The 15,541-nt window shown below is 46.6% G+C and overlaps 1 protein-coding gene across 2 annotated transcripts in view; it reads right to left on the bottom strand.

Moving 5' to 3' along the window:
* Nucleotides 1-713: 713 nt before the first annotated feature.
* The window catches only part of RAP1A (RAP1A, member of RAS oncogene family), a 30,811-nt gene continuing 15,983 nt past the window's right edge, over nt 714-15,541 (bottom strand). For both annotated transcript variants that reach the window (XM_032132973.1, XM_032132974.1), the window contains exons 3-9: nt 14,170-14,250; nt 10,959-11,027; nt 10,139-10,195; nt 8,988-9,128; nt 5,640-5,783; nt 3,051-3,166; nt 714-1,436 (exon numbers count right to left, since the gene is read on the bottom strand). In XM_032132973.1, the coding sequence (XP_031988864.1) occupies nt 3,080-3,166; nt 5,640-5,783; nt 8,988-9,128; nt 10,139-10,195; nt 10,959-11,027; nt 14,170-14,226 (555 nt within the window). In that variant the 5' untranslated portion in view covers nt 14,227-14,250 and the 3' untranslated portion in view covers nt 714-1,436; nt 3,051-3,079. The remainder of the gene's footprint in view (nt 1,437-3,050; nt 3,167-5,639; nt 5,784-8,987; nt 9,129-10,138; nt 10,196-10,958; nt 11,028-14,169; nt 14,251-15,541) is intronic.

The following is a 15,541-nucleotide window of genomic DNA, read 5'->3' as shown; positions in this document are numbered from 1 at the left end:
TTTACAAAAAACTTTTTTCCCCCTGGTTTCCAATAAACTCTACAGCGGGTCCAGAACATCTGTCACACTTTAATTTCCCATTTTAACCAGCAGGACAAGGCCTGTGCTGAGTTTTCTCCACTGTGAAGATACATTTCTCTTCTCACTTACTGGGAAGCGAAGCAGGAGCAAGTCCTCCAGCCCTGCGGGGATTCCAGCAGCATCCCCCGAGGACGGGACTGAGATCCCACAGGTGGCTCTGACTGCACACAGACAGGAGGATGGAGCACCCACGGGTCTCTTCATATCCTGCTCTTTGAAACTTTATGAAAGCAACAGGTATTAAAAAAACACAAGGAACAAACCCAAAATGAAACCAAAACCCCCTTCAGCTGATCAGGGACCACCAGCCAAAACAGGCTTTGAAACCGAGGATCATCCTCCAAGTCAGACCTTGGAATGAAACCAAACTTGTGCATATCAAAGCCATGGTACAGAGGAAATATTTGCAGCAATACAATCTTTTAACAGCCAAAAGAAAACACAAGAGTTGCCTGCTGTCCTCTGGGAGGGGTACATTAAATACAACACGGGGGGAGTGGAGATGCTGCCTCGGCAGAAGGGGATGGGGGCACCTCACAAACATCCCTGATCCACCAGGACAGGAGAGGAACTCACAAAACATGGAGCAAACCCAAAGTCTGGAAACAGTAACAAAAACACAGAAACAAAAATGAAAATGTACTAAAATTTAATCATTCATAAAAGCTGTAATTTAATCTGTGACAGTAACACAAGAAGCAATATTAGAGTTGGTTTAGTATATTATATATTTTTGCTTTTAAAGCCATAGAAATCAGTTATCCCAGTTTTTTTCCTATAAAAGACCCATTTTTCCAAAGCATTATGCACAAACATTTTTAATTAGAATATAATGGCAGAATGAAAATAATGATATTCCGTAACTTTTAAATATAAAATGAAGTCAATGACTCAAAAAGTTATTTGTTGCAGTGAGTTCAAAGGGAAATTTTGGATAATATATATCTATAGTTATAGATATAAAATATAACAGTGGAACATTTTTAGTGCTTGATGGGGAGAAATGATGATAAAATGGTCAATATGAATTTTAATTATAGTAGCAATCTCTAACATTTGAAATGCATCCATGCTCCTTGGGATAATCATATGCTAGAGTCAATTATATTTATTTTCACATCTGTTAATTGCTGTTGCAAAGGAGGAGGAATATTGGCTTAAATTTCCAAGAGATATACACAGAGCAACTGCTTTTTCCAGGGACTGTGTGCAAACCATTTTTAAGATCTAAATTCTTCTCGTAGTATATAAAAAACAGGAGAAGCTTCTTCCGATATGTTGTTCATTTCCATCAGGTTTTGAAGTTGGGAATGCTGGCACTTTCCACTTAGGCAACAGTTCTTCATTCCTGCAATCTGGCGAGAGTAAAACGAAATAAAAACAGAAGGTGATGGAGGGACATTTCTTACTCTGCTGATGAGATCAACGATCCCAAAGGCCCGAAAGCCAACGGCCCGTGCCCATAGGCAGCAGAACTCATTTCTCCCAGAATTCAGCTCTGTTTCTAGGTACAGAAAGGAGGAGATTGTGGGAAGTGTAACTCTCCAAGATGTTGTTTTATCACGGCCACAGAGCAGTGACAGACAACTGCCACCCGTCTGTCACTGCCCGATACCGCCAGTGCCCGGCTCAGCAGCTCCGAGCCAGGAGGCCTCCAAGGGCTCTGGAGTTCACCCCTGGATGAGCAACACGGGCGAGAGGGATTTCATCTTTTGTATTTTGAGATGCTCTCAAAGCCTGATGAGTCAGAGATCTCCTGAGCCTGGATCCAGGCAGTGAATCAGGAGGAGATTTAGGGAGAGTGGTGGACGGTGGAAGGAGAAGGGCTTTAAGAACCCTGCCAACCCAAACCATTCCATGATTCTGTGATTCCAGGTGACTGAACACAGGAACTCCTGCAGCAGTTCCCAGTATTTCAGTGCTGCTGCACACGGGATCCTGGGAGGGAGGGAAAGGGCAGAGATCGCTTCCTCCGCCTGGGGAAGCCCAATTCCATCCTGGCTGAGCAGGAGGGATCACCTGAGCAATAGGAAAAGCCACTTAAGGCTCTTCAGTTTCTTTTTCTAAAGCCATTGTTTCCCCACAGCCCTGAGCTGTTATTTTCTGGCACCCAAAGCTCGGGCTAAGAGCCTCATCCATCAGGGCAGCCCATTAGCAGCCGCTAACTGCAGAGCTCCACTGATCCTCCTCAGCCACACCTGGGCTGCCCAAAGGGCCATGGACAGCAGGGAATTCAGGCCTGGCAGAGTCCCCTGCCCTCAGGAATTCATCCCTGAAAGCCTTCTGAGTTCGTCTCTAGTGCTGCAGGACAGGCTTGATCAATACAGGACAGACCAGAGGCTCTGGTGGGTCCCAGAAACCCTCTGAGGGTGACAGCCTGTGCAGCCCACCGTGACAAAGGCAGGTGGCAGAGCTGGGCCATCACCCAGTGCCCTCCTCTGCCTCTGAACGGGGACATTTCTGTCCCAAACCTGGAGCTACAGAGCTGCTGTTTCCTTCCAGGAGCACGACACAACAGCTGTGAGCACACAGAGTTCCCTGCCAAGATACACAGGAAGATTATTTATAGCTGTGTCCAGCCTTGGCATGTTTTTTTGGTTGGCTTTGGGTTTTTTATGTTTGTTTTGGGTTTGTTTTTTTTTTTTTTTTTTTGGTGGGCAGCTTTTTATTTCTGTGCCATTGAATCCCACGTCCCACACAAAGCAATTTGTAACTGTCCCCAAAGCTCCCAGCACGGGGACAGCAGTGGCAGCACTAACACCAGAATTTCTCAGAGGATAAAAAGGAAGCAAAGCGAGCCCTGGTGGCTCAGAGCTCGGTGTCACAGGCCAGAGGGAGAACCCAGAGGAGTCAAAAGGAAACTCCTGCTCAGCCACACTCCAGGAAGAGCAGCAGAGGGAAGGGGAGCTCTGAGAGGAGCAGCTCCTGCTCTGCTCACCTGCCCCACGTAGGGCTCAGACACCTCTTACCTGGCTCAGAGCTGCTGCGTGATGGGAGTCTAAAGCAGCAGACATGATTTCTTTTTAGGCTTCTTCTTTTCCACTGGTGTTTTTCTATTTATCTGTCTGACCAGGTCATAAAAGATCTGCAAATGAAAAACACAAGCTGAAAAATTCAAATAATAAAACACAAGCTGTCCAAACTGAGGCAGGCTGGGGAGCTGACAACTCTTTCCTGGTGGCTGTAGCTGTGTAAATTGAATTAAACTGTTTGAATTTATTAAATGTTTCTCAAGCAGCTGCTTATGGAAGAAGAAACACAGAGCTCCCATCAGTGTGCAGAACATAAAGGAGTTGAAAACTCAGCTTATCATCACCAAAGCCTTCAGAAGAGCACAGCAATGAAATGGCAACAATTTCCTTGCTTTGGAAAAGTGGGAGAAAACTCGGGAATAACAAAGGGTTTTTTAAAGACAGGCATAATATCCTCAAGGATCATCTTCTCAGTGGTGCCCTCGGGCTGGAGGTGTCTGCAGACCCTGCCCCAGCAGCCCAGAGCGTTCCCCCTGCAGGGAGGGGACAGGCAGCCCTTTCCCAACATCTGCCCTGAACTCCGACATTTCCACCAGGGGACATTACAGGGACCTCTTTCAGCTGCAGAGGTTTTGTGAACGCTGCTGCTGTCAGTTGTTTTCCCAGCAAGACTCAACCCATTTATAGCAAAATGAGCTTTGCAAAAATGCTTGGAGCTGGGTCACAGCACTGAGGAGAAATATTTCAACCTTCAGAGGGCTCCACCCTTGTCCTTGTTTATTTTTTTTCCCCTTCCTGGAGTGGCTGACAGCTCACAAATTCTTGTTGATTCCAGAGAAATTCAGAAGACAAAGAAACAGTTTATAACATACTGTAACAACTGAAATTTAAGATTTTCCTTTCTCATAAATTAGATTATTTAGGTGCCAGTACTGACTGTGAGTACAGAAGTCTGCAACAAGGTTTCAGGAATGCCACCATCCCTAAAAAAAGTCAGTGTGCTGCAAGAGCATCTCAGAGGTCACCAGAAGGACACTTGATTCACTCTGGATTAAAAGCTTATTATCTGAAAGGTTCGATTCACATTCAGCAAATGCATGCAGGAATTTATCACTCTTTCCCTAGATTTTAACAATTTTAGAAACTCCAAAAGTAGCGAGAAAGCAAGAACAAACCCCAAAATAATGCAAATGCTTCCCGGCTCAGGAGCCAGCAGGACAAACTCCCAGTGCACTGAGCTGCTTCATTCACAGTTTCTCTTTGATTTCCTCAGCTTTTGTACTTTTCCTAACTAGAAAATATCAATTGGCAGGAAACCAGAAAATGAAGATCACAATGAAACCAGAAACTCATTTTCTCACATTCTTCTCTGATGTGACCTCACTGGAGGCTGCAGAGCCGGCAGGGAAAGAGGGAGACCCAGGATTCCCACGTTAGGGATGAGGGGGTGTCAAACCAGGCTGTGCACCCACCCCGGGGCAGCCCTGGGCTCTGCCCCCCACAGAACCCCCTTCCCACGGGGTGAGGCACCTCTGCCTGATGAGGGTCAGTCTGCACCCCCAAACTGTGGAAATGCAAACAGCCCAGGATTTGTCACATCCCCTGGGGATGAGTTTGATGACTGAGCTGCTCGTTGCTTCATTACCAGTCCCAGTTTTACTCCAGCTCAGCCACACAAATAAATCCCTGCTGGCAGCGTGGCTCAGCTCTGCTGGATCCCTGAGCACCGCAGCCAGGCTAATCCCAGCCACAGGAGCTGCAATTCATGGAGCCTGCAGCTCCCTTCCCTGTCCACCAGCCCCACACAGCACATCCTGCTGGCTGCCAGATCAGCCCTGGGCCCAGTCCAAGATCCTGCTGCTCCTGCTTATCACCCACCCCCTGAACGGTCCCACTTATCTGCTGGCACCAGCCCAGCTGTGCTGCACGGGGTCACCTTAGCTTTGTGCCTGGAAACTTGGCCTCTGTCACAGGCCGATAATTCCCAGCACAGAATAAAAACGTGGTGCCTGACGTGGAGCAGAGCTCCCTCAGCACAACCCCACAGCCCCAGGCAGCAGGAAAAGGCACCCCAGAGCAAAGGGGGTCTCAGTGAAACTCAGGGAACTGCTCAGATCTGGGTTTTGGGCACTGTTTTGGCAAGTTGGGGCTTACAGAGGGCTGTGACGAGGTGTGTGCAGCCAGAAATGCAAATACTTCAAAACCGACAGCCAACACCACACAAGACAAGGAGTACAACAGGGCATAAATCCACGTTCAGAATAGCAGCAGTTATCTTGACAAAATATTCTTTCCAGATAAAGTTTATCTAAGCTCAGAGTCATGCAGCCAACTGGGCTTGCTCAGGACCCTCTGCTATTCATGGCCCCTGACAGAGGCTACAGACACACTCACCTGGGAAGTCACCCTCCCTTGCAAAGAAAAGGGAGCAAATCTTAAAACAGACAGAAAGTACCTAAATACACTGCAAGGCAACCCCTCCTAGGCTGAGAATCCAGAACCATCCTGAATCTCCCCAGTTCAGACACACATGCTGGTTTAATGTCATGTTCATGCTGGGAAGACAGGGGAGCAGGTGGTACTTACCTCATTTACGTTGATTTTCGACTTTGCAGACGATTCTAGAAAGGCACAGTTACACCACTGTCGTGCTAAGTTCTGCCCCTGCTCTTTGCCCACGACTCGTTCTTCCTCCAGGTCACATTTATTGCCAACCAGAATCATGGGAACCTGCAGAGGAGCAAGCAGGAGCAGAGATCCATCAGCAAGTTCATGTACAGCGAGCTCTGTGCTGCTGTGGCTCTCAGACTGAGGAGGGGGAAATGCACTGAAATGAAAAATACAGTATGAAAAATACAGTATGAAGTATGAAAACCAATAAAAATCAGGAGTTCAGCGGAGCTGACAGACCAGGCTGGAATTTAGATGCCTGCTGGGAAAGGGTTGAGCAAAGTTCACACCACACACCCCCTGGTGCACTAGATTAAACATATACAAAACCAAATTATAGTGTTTCAGCAGAATTTTAAGTCAGTAAAGTTGTATTTTCTGGTCTCTACACCTTTCTAGTCCAAAACCTAGTTTACTCCTGAAATGCATTTGAAGTGCCTTTCCTGTGACAGAGGCTGAGCTGCTGCCAAGAGCCCAGTTCAGAGCTCTTCTGTCTGTCCAACACACACACACACACACACACACACACGTTTTCAGACATGTATTGCACGTTTCAGCCCCTCTGACCCGCCCTGTCAACCTGCCAAGCCACAAAACAATGAATGGAAGCACCTTTGAAAAGCACTGCCCTGACGCAGAGTGAAAAGGAACAGTCCCGTGCAGCCAAGTGTTCCCCAAGCCCCGAGCCCTGTCCCACCCCAGCACAACCTCACACAGGACATGTCCTGCACGCACAGAAAAGGGGATGCTCACCACAACAGGCACAAACACTGCCCAGTACTTATTAGCTCAGAGTAATGCACATGTCCAACGAGTGCCCACCCAGCAGCTCAGCTCCTGAAAGCACAACACTTCCCCAAAATCATCCCATGCAACATCAACACAAACACTTGATTTGTGTCCAAAAGACCCATTCTACACTCATGATGCACATGCAGGCAAATCATTTGTTCAGAACAAGGGTGAGGTGGCATCTGCCCCTCTCCAGTCTCTGTCGTGGCTGTGGCCCTCCAAGATGTCACAAATAGGTACAAAAGTGTCCAAGGCCAGGCTGGGTGGGGCTTGGAGCACCCTGGGGTAGTGGAAGGTGTCCCTGCCCACAGAAGAGCTTTAAGGACCCTTCCAACCCAAGCCACTCTGGGCTTCTGTAACACCTCAAACAAGGGAACAAAAACCATGCAGGAATGTCTCCCCAACAACCGCAGCTCGCGCTGCCAGGTGCCATTTGCACACCTGCACGGTGACAGGAGCGGCCCCAGGCGCTGCCCCAGCTCCATCTCCCCCATTGCCCCCAGTGTGAGGCAGCTGCAGAGCTCAGGGCTGTGCACACCCTGACCTGGGGGCTCTGCTCACGCTGAGTTCGCTGGGCCAGCTGCACCCTCGGCTCCGGGGACGACACAGGCTGAGAGCAGAGCAGGACGGTGCCGCAGCCCAGCACCATTTCCTGTTTCCCTCACACTGAGCAGCAGAAAAAAAAACCCTAAAGAGCTGCTGATAAGGGTGTGCACCCGCTCCATTTCCTCAAACATTTCATTCTTTGTGCAGAAAACGAGTCCTTTCCAGCTGGAAAATAAATCACTATCCGCTTCCTTTGGTAATTTACAACACACTGTGTGTTTTCAATCTACTTCAGTGTTAATATTTGTAGTCTCTTCCTGACACAACTACAGTCAAGATTAATTTGTGTCTTTAAAACTCCCAGCCATACCTATTAGAAAGTGATCATATTCTTATTTTTGAGACATAAATTTTACTTATTTCATCAGAAACCTTAAGTCAGTACAGATGAAGCAAATGCAAAAAAAGTTCATTTGAAATCAGAGATCTACAGGACATTTACAACTCTATCAGCTTAATCCTGTTCTTTACAGTTTTCTAGATAGTTAATTTTCTCATACTGAAACATGAAAATGTGTTTTGAACGTGTTCAGCAAAAAACTAAAGACGTGAAATAATAGGGCAAAAAGTGATACTGAGATGAGTAAGCAGTACAGGTTTGAAAAGACATGAAACTCTGTGTAAGGTTATTTCAAAAGGTGTTAATGGTTTATCCAAAAATGGAGTTTGGTGCGCCTCTGATAATTTCCTGTTAGGTGTAGAAGATTGGAATTTAAACTCTTCCAGACATATATAATTTAATGATTTATGTCTTGGGACTTTAAGACACATTCTGATATGACAAACAGGGGGGAGACATTTCCTAAGTCAGCAAAATGCAGCTTAAACATTCAAAAGGTTCTCAAGCTTGGATTCAACAAGTAGCACACAAAGCAAATAAATGCATTTTAACAATGCAATCAGATCCCTGCAGTCCAAAGGGAAGCAGCAGTGTCTGTTGTGGGATGAACCTGCCCAGCTTAGGGTGCAAATTCCCCCTGTGAGCGCAGCCCAGCTCCCAGTGCAGCCAGCACAGGATCCTGTCAGCAGGGATTTACCCCAGCATAATCCCTGCCTCAAGGAAAAGCAGTTTTGCATAAATAGAAGCTCAGCTTGTTAAACCAAGGAGGGGCCCAGAGCCATTCCAAGCAGGTAAGCAGCACACAGATGATGCTCCAAGGGAAGCAGCCACCCTCGGCCCCAGCCTGTCCCACCTTCTGTCAAACAGCACACTCCCCACAGATGACTTTTCCTGATTTTAAAGAGTTTTAAACAACCAAAACAACAACCCAAGGCTCTATCAGACCCTTAATGGTTTAGTTCACGCAACTGTGTGACCTCCTTGGGTGACAGATTTTGCCAAGTGACCGAGAGTTGAGAAGCTGCTCCAGGGCTCCAGAGAATTCCCAGCTGACCCCTGGGAAACGTGACAGCTTGGAACCTCAACTTTCCCTTCTCACATTTGGAATAGCCCCTGTCAGTGCAAGACAGCTGCAGAGCTACCGAGAACATCATTACTGTTGAGTTCAGCTATTATTTTTCCCTAAATCTGAAGGAAATAAAGCACAGCTATAGCACAGAGGAAGAAGAAAATGCAAATCCTGGAAAGGAGTTTAAGGCACAAAAAATAAATGATGTTGTTTTCAATCAACTCCCACCACTTCAAAAGACTGTGGCTTCCAGGACTTGGGAAAATCTGGTTTTGTGATGCCCCTTAGCAGGTGCTGGGCCTCAAACAACAACACTGGAAACTACAAGGCTCTGGAAACTTACTCAACACTAACCAAGAATATTCTTTGAAAGAAATTTTGTATGTAAACACACAGGAATTTGAGAGCAAACACTTTCTAATCATTTGCAGAAATAAAACCAACACATTCTACTCACATCTTCAGTGTCCTTAACCCGTAAAATCTGTTCCCGCAGGTCCTGTAGGTCGTTAAACGTGGACTGTGCTGTTATAGAATATACTAGTGCAAACCCCTGCCCATTCTTCATGTAGAGATCCCTCATGGCTGTGAATTGCTCCTGCAATCAAATATTTTTTAAAGTAATTAGCTAGTGAATGCAGCTAATGAATAGTTACAAAGGAATACTTTTATTCTACTGGAGACAAGAATACAGTGCCACACAGCATGGATTTACATATTTACCCCTCACAGAAACCCACTGAAGCATGGAAATTGAATAAAAGCATTAACACGCTCTTTCCCTTTGGGGTTTTTTTTTTTTCCTTAATAGAGAAAAGGGCTTCTTGAAAAAACAGGGAAAAGATGAAGAGCAGCAATAAAAACATTTCTGCAGACAGACTGAAATGCCAGAGCAGGCTGGACAATGCCAGCTTGGAGCTGCCTCTGTCCCAGCAGGGAAAGGACTTTTACCATGCCCACACAACCACTTCTGCTTCTGCTGTTGAGAATTGTCAACACTGTCTCAAATCAACTTCCAGGGAGCACCACCTGCCCTGGGATGGGCTGCCAGCCCCCACAGGGTTTGTCTGCTCGGGGACAGGGCTCTGCCAGCTGCAGGTGACACTGGCACGGCCAGGGGAGTCACCCCAGCTGTGAGGGACAACAAGAGCCTCCCCAGCAGCACGGGGCAGTGCCAGGGAGGTGCCACCATGCGAGGGAGGGTTCCTTGGCAGGTGCAAGGTCTGCTGAGGAAATCTCCCCACCACAGGCTGATGTGACTCGCTGGGAAGCACCCCCTGTGCCTGGCACTGGCTGCAAGCTGTGTCCTTGTATTCTGGCCACTTGCAAAATTAATGTTTAAAATGCTCCCGGACCAGAATGTTGATATGGGGGATGGCAGAGGGAAGGGCAGTGGCACAGGAGGCACCAACCTGTGTGTCCCAGCACTGGGGCACCAGCTGGGGACAGAGCTCACCAGGCCACTGGCACTCACCACACTGGGTTTGGGTTATTTAACAAAATCCTTCCATTTACCTTACTGCAGCTGATTTATTGCTTTCGCTTGGGCAGGATTATCATTCTTAACAAAGAAACTCCACAGCAATGAGACAAAGAAATGCCACTTACTGTCCCTGCTGTGTCGAGGATCTCCAGCATACACTGTTGACAGTCTACTTCCACTTGCTGGGGAAAAAAGGGAACAAACTGTTCAAAAATTGTCTGAAATGGGACAGGCAAGAGGGATCTCAGCTCAGTTTGTACTTCTGCCACAAAGGGCTCTTAGCAGAGCAGGCACCTGCACTTCCCCAGGGCTGAGCAGCACTGCTGTTAGAGGATTAATTATGCCCCAAGCCAGGCATTTGGGTCAGCTCACATGCTCCAGGACTCCCTTCATTAGCAAGCCTTAAATGAGTAGCTCACTGTAAACTCTCAACTTAAGTGAGATTGTAAATATCTCGACTTAATCCACTCTTACAAATCAAAGCACCTTAAAACTTTAATTTTTCTTTGCTGCTGGGGGAGAAGGGAATAAGGAAGAGAAGAAAATGCAAAATATTTCAGGATCCTCACAGTAAGACGTTGCAAATCTTCCACTCACTGAGAAATGTCTCAGATCTAATGAGGGTAATTCCAGGAAATTCAAGTAAATTTAACAGCAGAACTCACACCACAATTTACATTTACTTATCACAGGCACAAATGTCACAAGTTTTTAGTGTATGTTTGGGTGCCTTTAATGCTGGTGACATTTATGCTAATCCGTGAAACAATGGGTCACTTGACATCCATCCAGGGAAGAAAGCAGCTCTGTGGCTGGAATTATGTAACAGCTCAGGGATCCTACACAGACTTCTGCTCAGCAATTCCAGCCCTGCATCCAAAACAGCTCCCAAGAATTTCATATTCTCTGTGGCACTTGAAAGAAATAAAAACAATGGTGTTTTACCTTTCTGTATGAATCTTCTATTGTTGGATCATATTTTTCAACAAAAATTCCCTGAACGAACTGTACAGTCTGGGGAGGAAGGAAAGAAGAAAAAACCTAAGTGAGCTGAACACAACCAGAAACATTCACCAAGAAGCTCTTTAGGAAAAAGTAACAACAGTAAAACTGCTCTGCTGCTAAAAGTCAATAGTGATGACCAGAGAAAAAGACATAAAAATTACAATTTTGAAAAAAAAAAATCGTGTATTTTCTGTTAAAATCCCTTTATTCAAGCATGTTTTCAAAACTGTTTTGCACGTCAACTGTTTGCTTGCTTTTCTCAGAAAAGAGGATATCCTCAAAAATGCCTTTACTCCACTGCCTGTGACTTTAGGATAAAAATCGCCAAATATGGAAGCCTTGAAATTTCAGCAGAACCACTGGCAACCTGTGCACTGTGGAAAATGCACATTTCAGTCCAAATCAGCCCAGAATCACCGCGGAGCTGCCCTGGACTGCACACCCAGGGACAGGCAGAGCAGCAAGTGCAGCCTGGAGAGCCTCCAGACACTCCCTGTGCACAAACCACTGAAGGAGGAGCCCTCACTCCATTCACAGGGAAACTCTTTCTTCCCTGTAATTATGCAGAACAAATCTACTCAGCATTTCCCACCGAGCTGTCACATGGATGTGACCGTCCCTGGACAGCCCAGCTCCGTGCCCTGGCTTCTGCCAGGACAGAGTTTTCCTTCTCCTCTGGGAGGCAAAGCTCCTTTTTCCTTTTCACCCACAATAACTTGCAGTAAAACAGCACAGGAGCGTCTGAAGATTTGGGTGATATCTGTAAAACACGGTGGTGTTTGTTTGTGAAGCTGAGATCCCAGCACAGAATTTTGTCTCTTGAAAAATCAACAAACACACCAGATACCTTTTGCCAACTGAACCTTTCACAAGTTTTATACATAAATACTGCAAATTTGTGAGGGAAGTCTGAGAAGCCACAACTACCTCATTTCAAAATCATTATCTATCCCTAAATAAATGTATTTTACACTCTAATGAACGAAGTCTCTGCTTCTCCAACATTTTCTTCTCACACTAAACAGTTGTCCCAGTCTGCCTGAGGTAACAGATCTCAGCAAAATCCTTACAGTAAGACACCCCTATGAACGTGGATAATCAACAACAAACCCAGCAGCCAGAGCTGTAGGTTACAGATTGTGTTTTAGGATTGTTTCTGTGTATTTCGGCATGGCCAGGCTAGCACAGCTGCTCCCCAAAGAGGTCCAGAGAAGGCAGAGGAGGAGGCAGCTCTTTGCCAGAGGCTCACACATGAGCACTGTCACATCTGTCCCGCTCTGTTTGGGGAACTCTGTGAGCCGGCCCTGAGTGTGAGAATCTGACAAACCACTCCTGACACGTCATACTCAATCTCTGATGGGCTTTCTTTTCACCTATCATAAATAAAAATACAGGCCAAGGGAGAAGCTACAAATCTGGGGGTGGTTTTGGGTTAAGCAGATCCAAGACTTTTAGAAGTTTCTCTTTGTTTTGGTTGTGCAGCCCAACTTTAGTTTCCAGTTCTATGTAAGACTCTGCACCACTGGACACCCTTGTAAACAGTGTCCCCCCCTGCCACTCCAGAAGATTTTTAGCCTCAGAAAAGGGATAAAACTGCTGTACAGGAAACAAAAGTTGCTAAACAACGGTGGCTTTCTAACTGTGAAGGTTTTCTGCTACTCCCTCACTGTTACCAGAAGCACCATCAGCACTGTATTGGCACAGAAGAGTTAAAACAACAGGAGGATCTGCAGTGAAACAACCCCAGATTGTCATCTGCACTCGAATGGAAACAGAGCTGCAGATGAACACCAGGCTCTTTGTTGCACAGGTCAGTTTATACAGTTGGAAGAATGAAATTTAAAGTGACCCCCATATTATTTTAAATCCCACCTTGTAGCCTCTCCTTGCTAATGCTTGTAAATAAGTACACAGACTCTTTGAAAGCTAAATATTATCCACTCTTAGCTGCTAATTGGCACTTACTGTGTGCTCTTACAAACATAATGGATCTATGCTGCATATGAATTACCAAATATGCTGACTTAGCACCCAGCCTGTCAGAAAGAATTTAACTTTTGTTTACTAGACTATTTGAGTATTTGCATTTCAGCTGTTAAAAAGGTCAGTGGTGGTGCTGACTCAGACTTCACATCACAAAGAAGGAAATTCAACTATGTCAGACGCTGAGTAATTTTTATTTACAGCATACTACTAAGTGTCCTGTTTCACCTAGTGAGTCTTTCAGTGTTACACAAGAAAATTAAGATAATCGAGGAAGTGCTGGAGGAAAAAGTAATACAGACTGCTTAAACTGCTGTGGAAGAACAGAGCTTGTAAAAAAGTACACCTTGTAAACATCTTGTAAAGATTAGTATGGGATTGCTGAAAGAGTGCATCAAATTTGATACATAATTGAATAATCTCTCCTCCTGTTCACCTGGATCCCGCAGGTGATTTACCAAGACTCTTACCTGGTTGTACCAGCAGAATGAACAACGGGGCAGGACATGAAAGGCTGCTCAGCCATTATCATGTCTGTGACAAGGAACACTGCAGTTCCTTGTTATAGATAACTTCACACTTGACCAGTTCTTTGCCTTTCTGTTGGAGAGAGCTGCTTGACTGGTGAGTGATAAATGGGTGACACAAGTCCCTCTCACAATGCTTTGCTATCAACCCTGCTATGCAAACCTCTCCTTGGGAACAAGACAGGCACTTAAGGAGTGCAAAGTGTCATCAATCTGCTCCTCCCTCTGCTCTGCACAGGCTGCAGAAGGATTCTCAGTCCTGGTGTTTTGAGCCCAGGTGCTCACTCGGGATGGAAAACACGCAGCCTTCGAGGTGTGCAAGGCTGAACCCCCTTAATCCTGTGATTGATTCCAGCCAGACTTCTCTTGCTGTAGCAGGCTGGTTGGGCTTTTGATACTCACTCCAGCCATGTACAATACAACACCCATGCAGGAAGCAAACATGAAATGCTAATTATCAGCAACTAATCACCTCTCCAAAACCATGACATCCCTCCACAGCTCTCTCAGCAGTGTCACAGTGGCTACGTGGAAGTCCTGGCACGTATTAAAAGTCACACAAATACCCCAAAGCCTCAGTAACCTGCTCTGCAGTGAGACAGGGCTGTGTATGGGCTTCAGAGCTGCTTCCCCAAACTCACCAGAGCGGACTTGCCCACACCTCCTGAACCAAGGACCACCAGCTTGTACTCACGCATGGTGTGGTCTGTTCAGAGAGCGACCTGCAAGGCAGGAGAAAAGGCAGCAGTTAAAACACAGAACTGTGACAATGCATCCTGAAAGCAGCAACACTCCCCCCTCACCCAATCCTCTTGAGAACGAGAATGTCTTTATTAACAGCTCTGGGTTTCGTTTTTCCACCTGGACACTCAAGTGGGGAAGGCCACTCCGACAGCCCCAGGTTACAGGAGTTTGCCAAAGCTGGATCCCTCCGCCTGGCAGTGCTCGGACAGGAAGAGGATGGACACACCATGGGACAAACACGGAGCCTGTCCCAGCTGTGCCGGGCACCACGAGCTGTCACCGCCTGCCCCCTGCTTCCTCAGCATTTCATGGCACAAACCAGAGTATGGGACAAGAAAATTAGATCAGAAAGATGCAAGTGGAGAGCTTTCCTTCTCCCCTCCACCCCCAGCAGGGAGGGATTTAGGTCAGTGTTCTCTCCCTGGAAAAGGTCAGGCCCAGCACACGGCTGCCAAGGCAGAGCTCTCTGCTCGCCCAGCACAGACTCTGCCTTTTTATGGAAATCTTGCAACTCCCGCAGGTCACTACGCAGCACCAGAAAACTTCTCATTCTCCTCGAGATTCCCTGACAAATAAGGCAAATGACAAAGCTGGTGATAAACACTTTACTCTCTGTTTACATTAGAAGCCAGGCTGGGCTGTCCCGCTGGCGGAGCTGCAGCAAACAATGAGCTCAGCACGAATCCCCCCTTCCCCACGGACAGCGCTTCCTTCCCAAGTAAGGCTGCACACACTCGAGTGCTGGGAGCCTGGGCAGGCTCCCCTCCTCTAAGGCATCTCAAACTAACGTTGCACAGGATATTTATGGGTTCACTGGCTACAGCCTTTAAAAAGAAAAACGTCTTCCAAGGAGTTTGATAGAGACATGTATCACCTTGTCGACTGCCGTGAACAAGCCTGTGAAGAACAGGGGTTGTATTTTTAGCTTTGCAACGTGGTCAACTCCCTGACAATCCATGTCTCAAGTTTATGTAATCATTAAATCGGGACAGGTTCTCTTCTGTCATTTCAGCTCCCAAGGGGAAGATGTAAAACAGAATCAAGAGGAGGAATCCCCTGTGCTGCTGCTCACCCATCACCAGTCAGAGCTGAACTGGGACCTGCTGCTCAACAGGGAGCTGGAGACCCTCCCCAAATATCCTCCCTTAGCCCTCACCCTCAGCCACAGCCTGTTTCATGGGCTGAATGTCACACAAGTACGGGTTTAAACAAAAATTTTAAAATCCCACGTGCAGCTGGAGAGAGACATGAATTTCTGTGTTCAGTTCA

The sequence above is a fragment of the Corvus moneduloides genome, chromosome 24, assembly GCF_009650955.1.
Source record: "Corvus moneduloides isolate bCorMon1 chromosome 24, bCorMon1.pri, whole genome shotgun sequence".
Classification (NCBI taxonomy): domain Eukaryota; kingdom Metazoa; phylum Chordata; class Aves; order Passeriformes; family Corvidae; genus Corvus; species Corvus moneduloides.
This window is presented reverse-complemented; position numbering and strand designations above follow the sequence as displayed.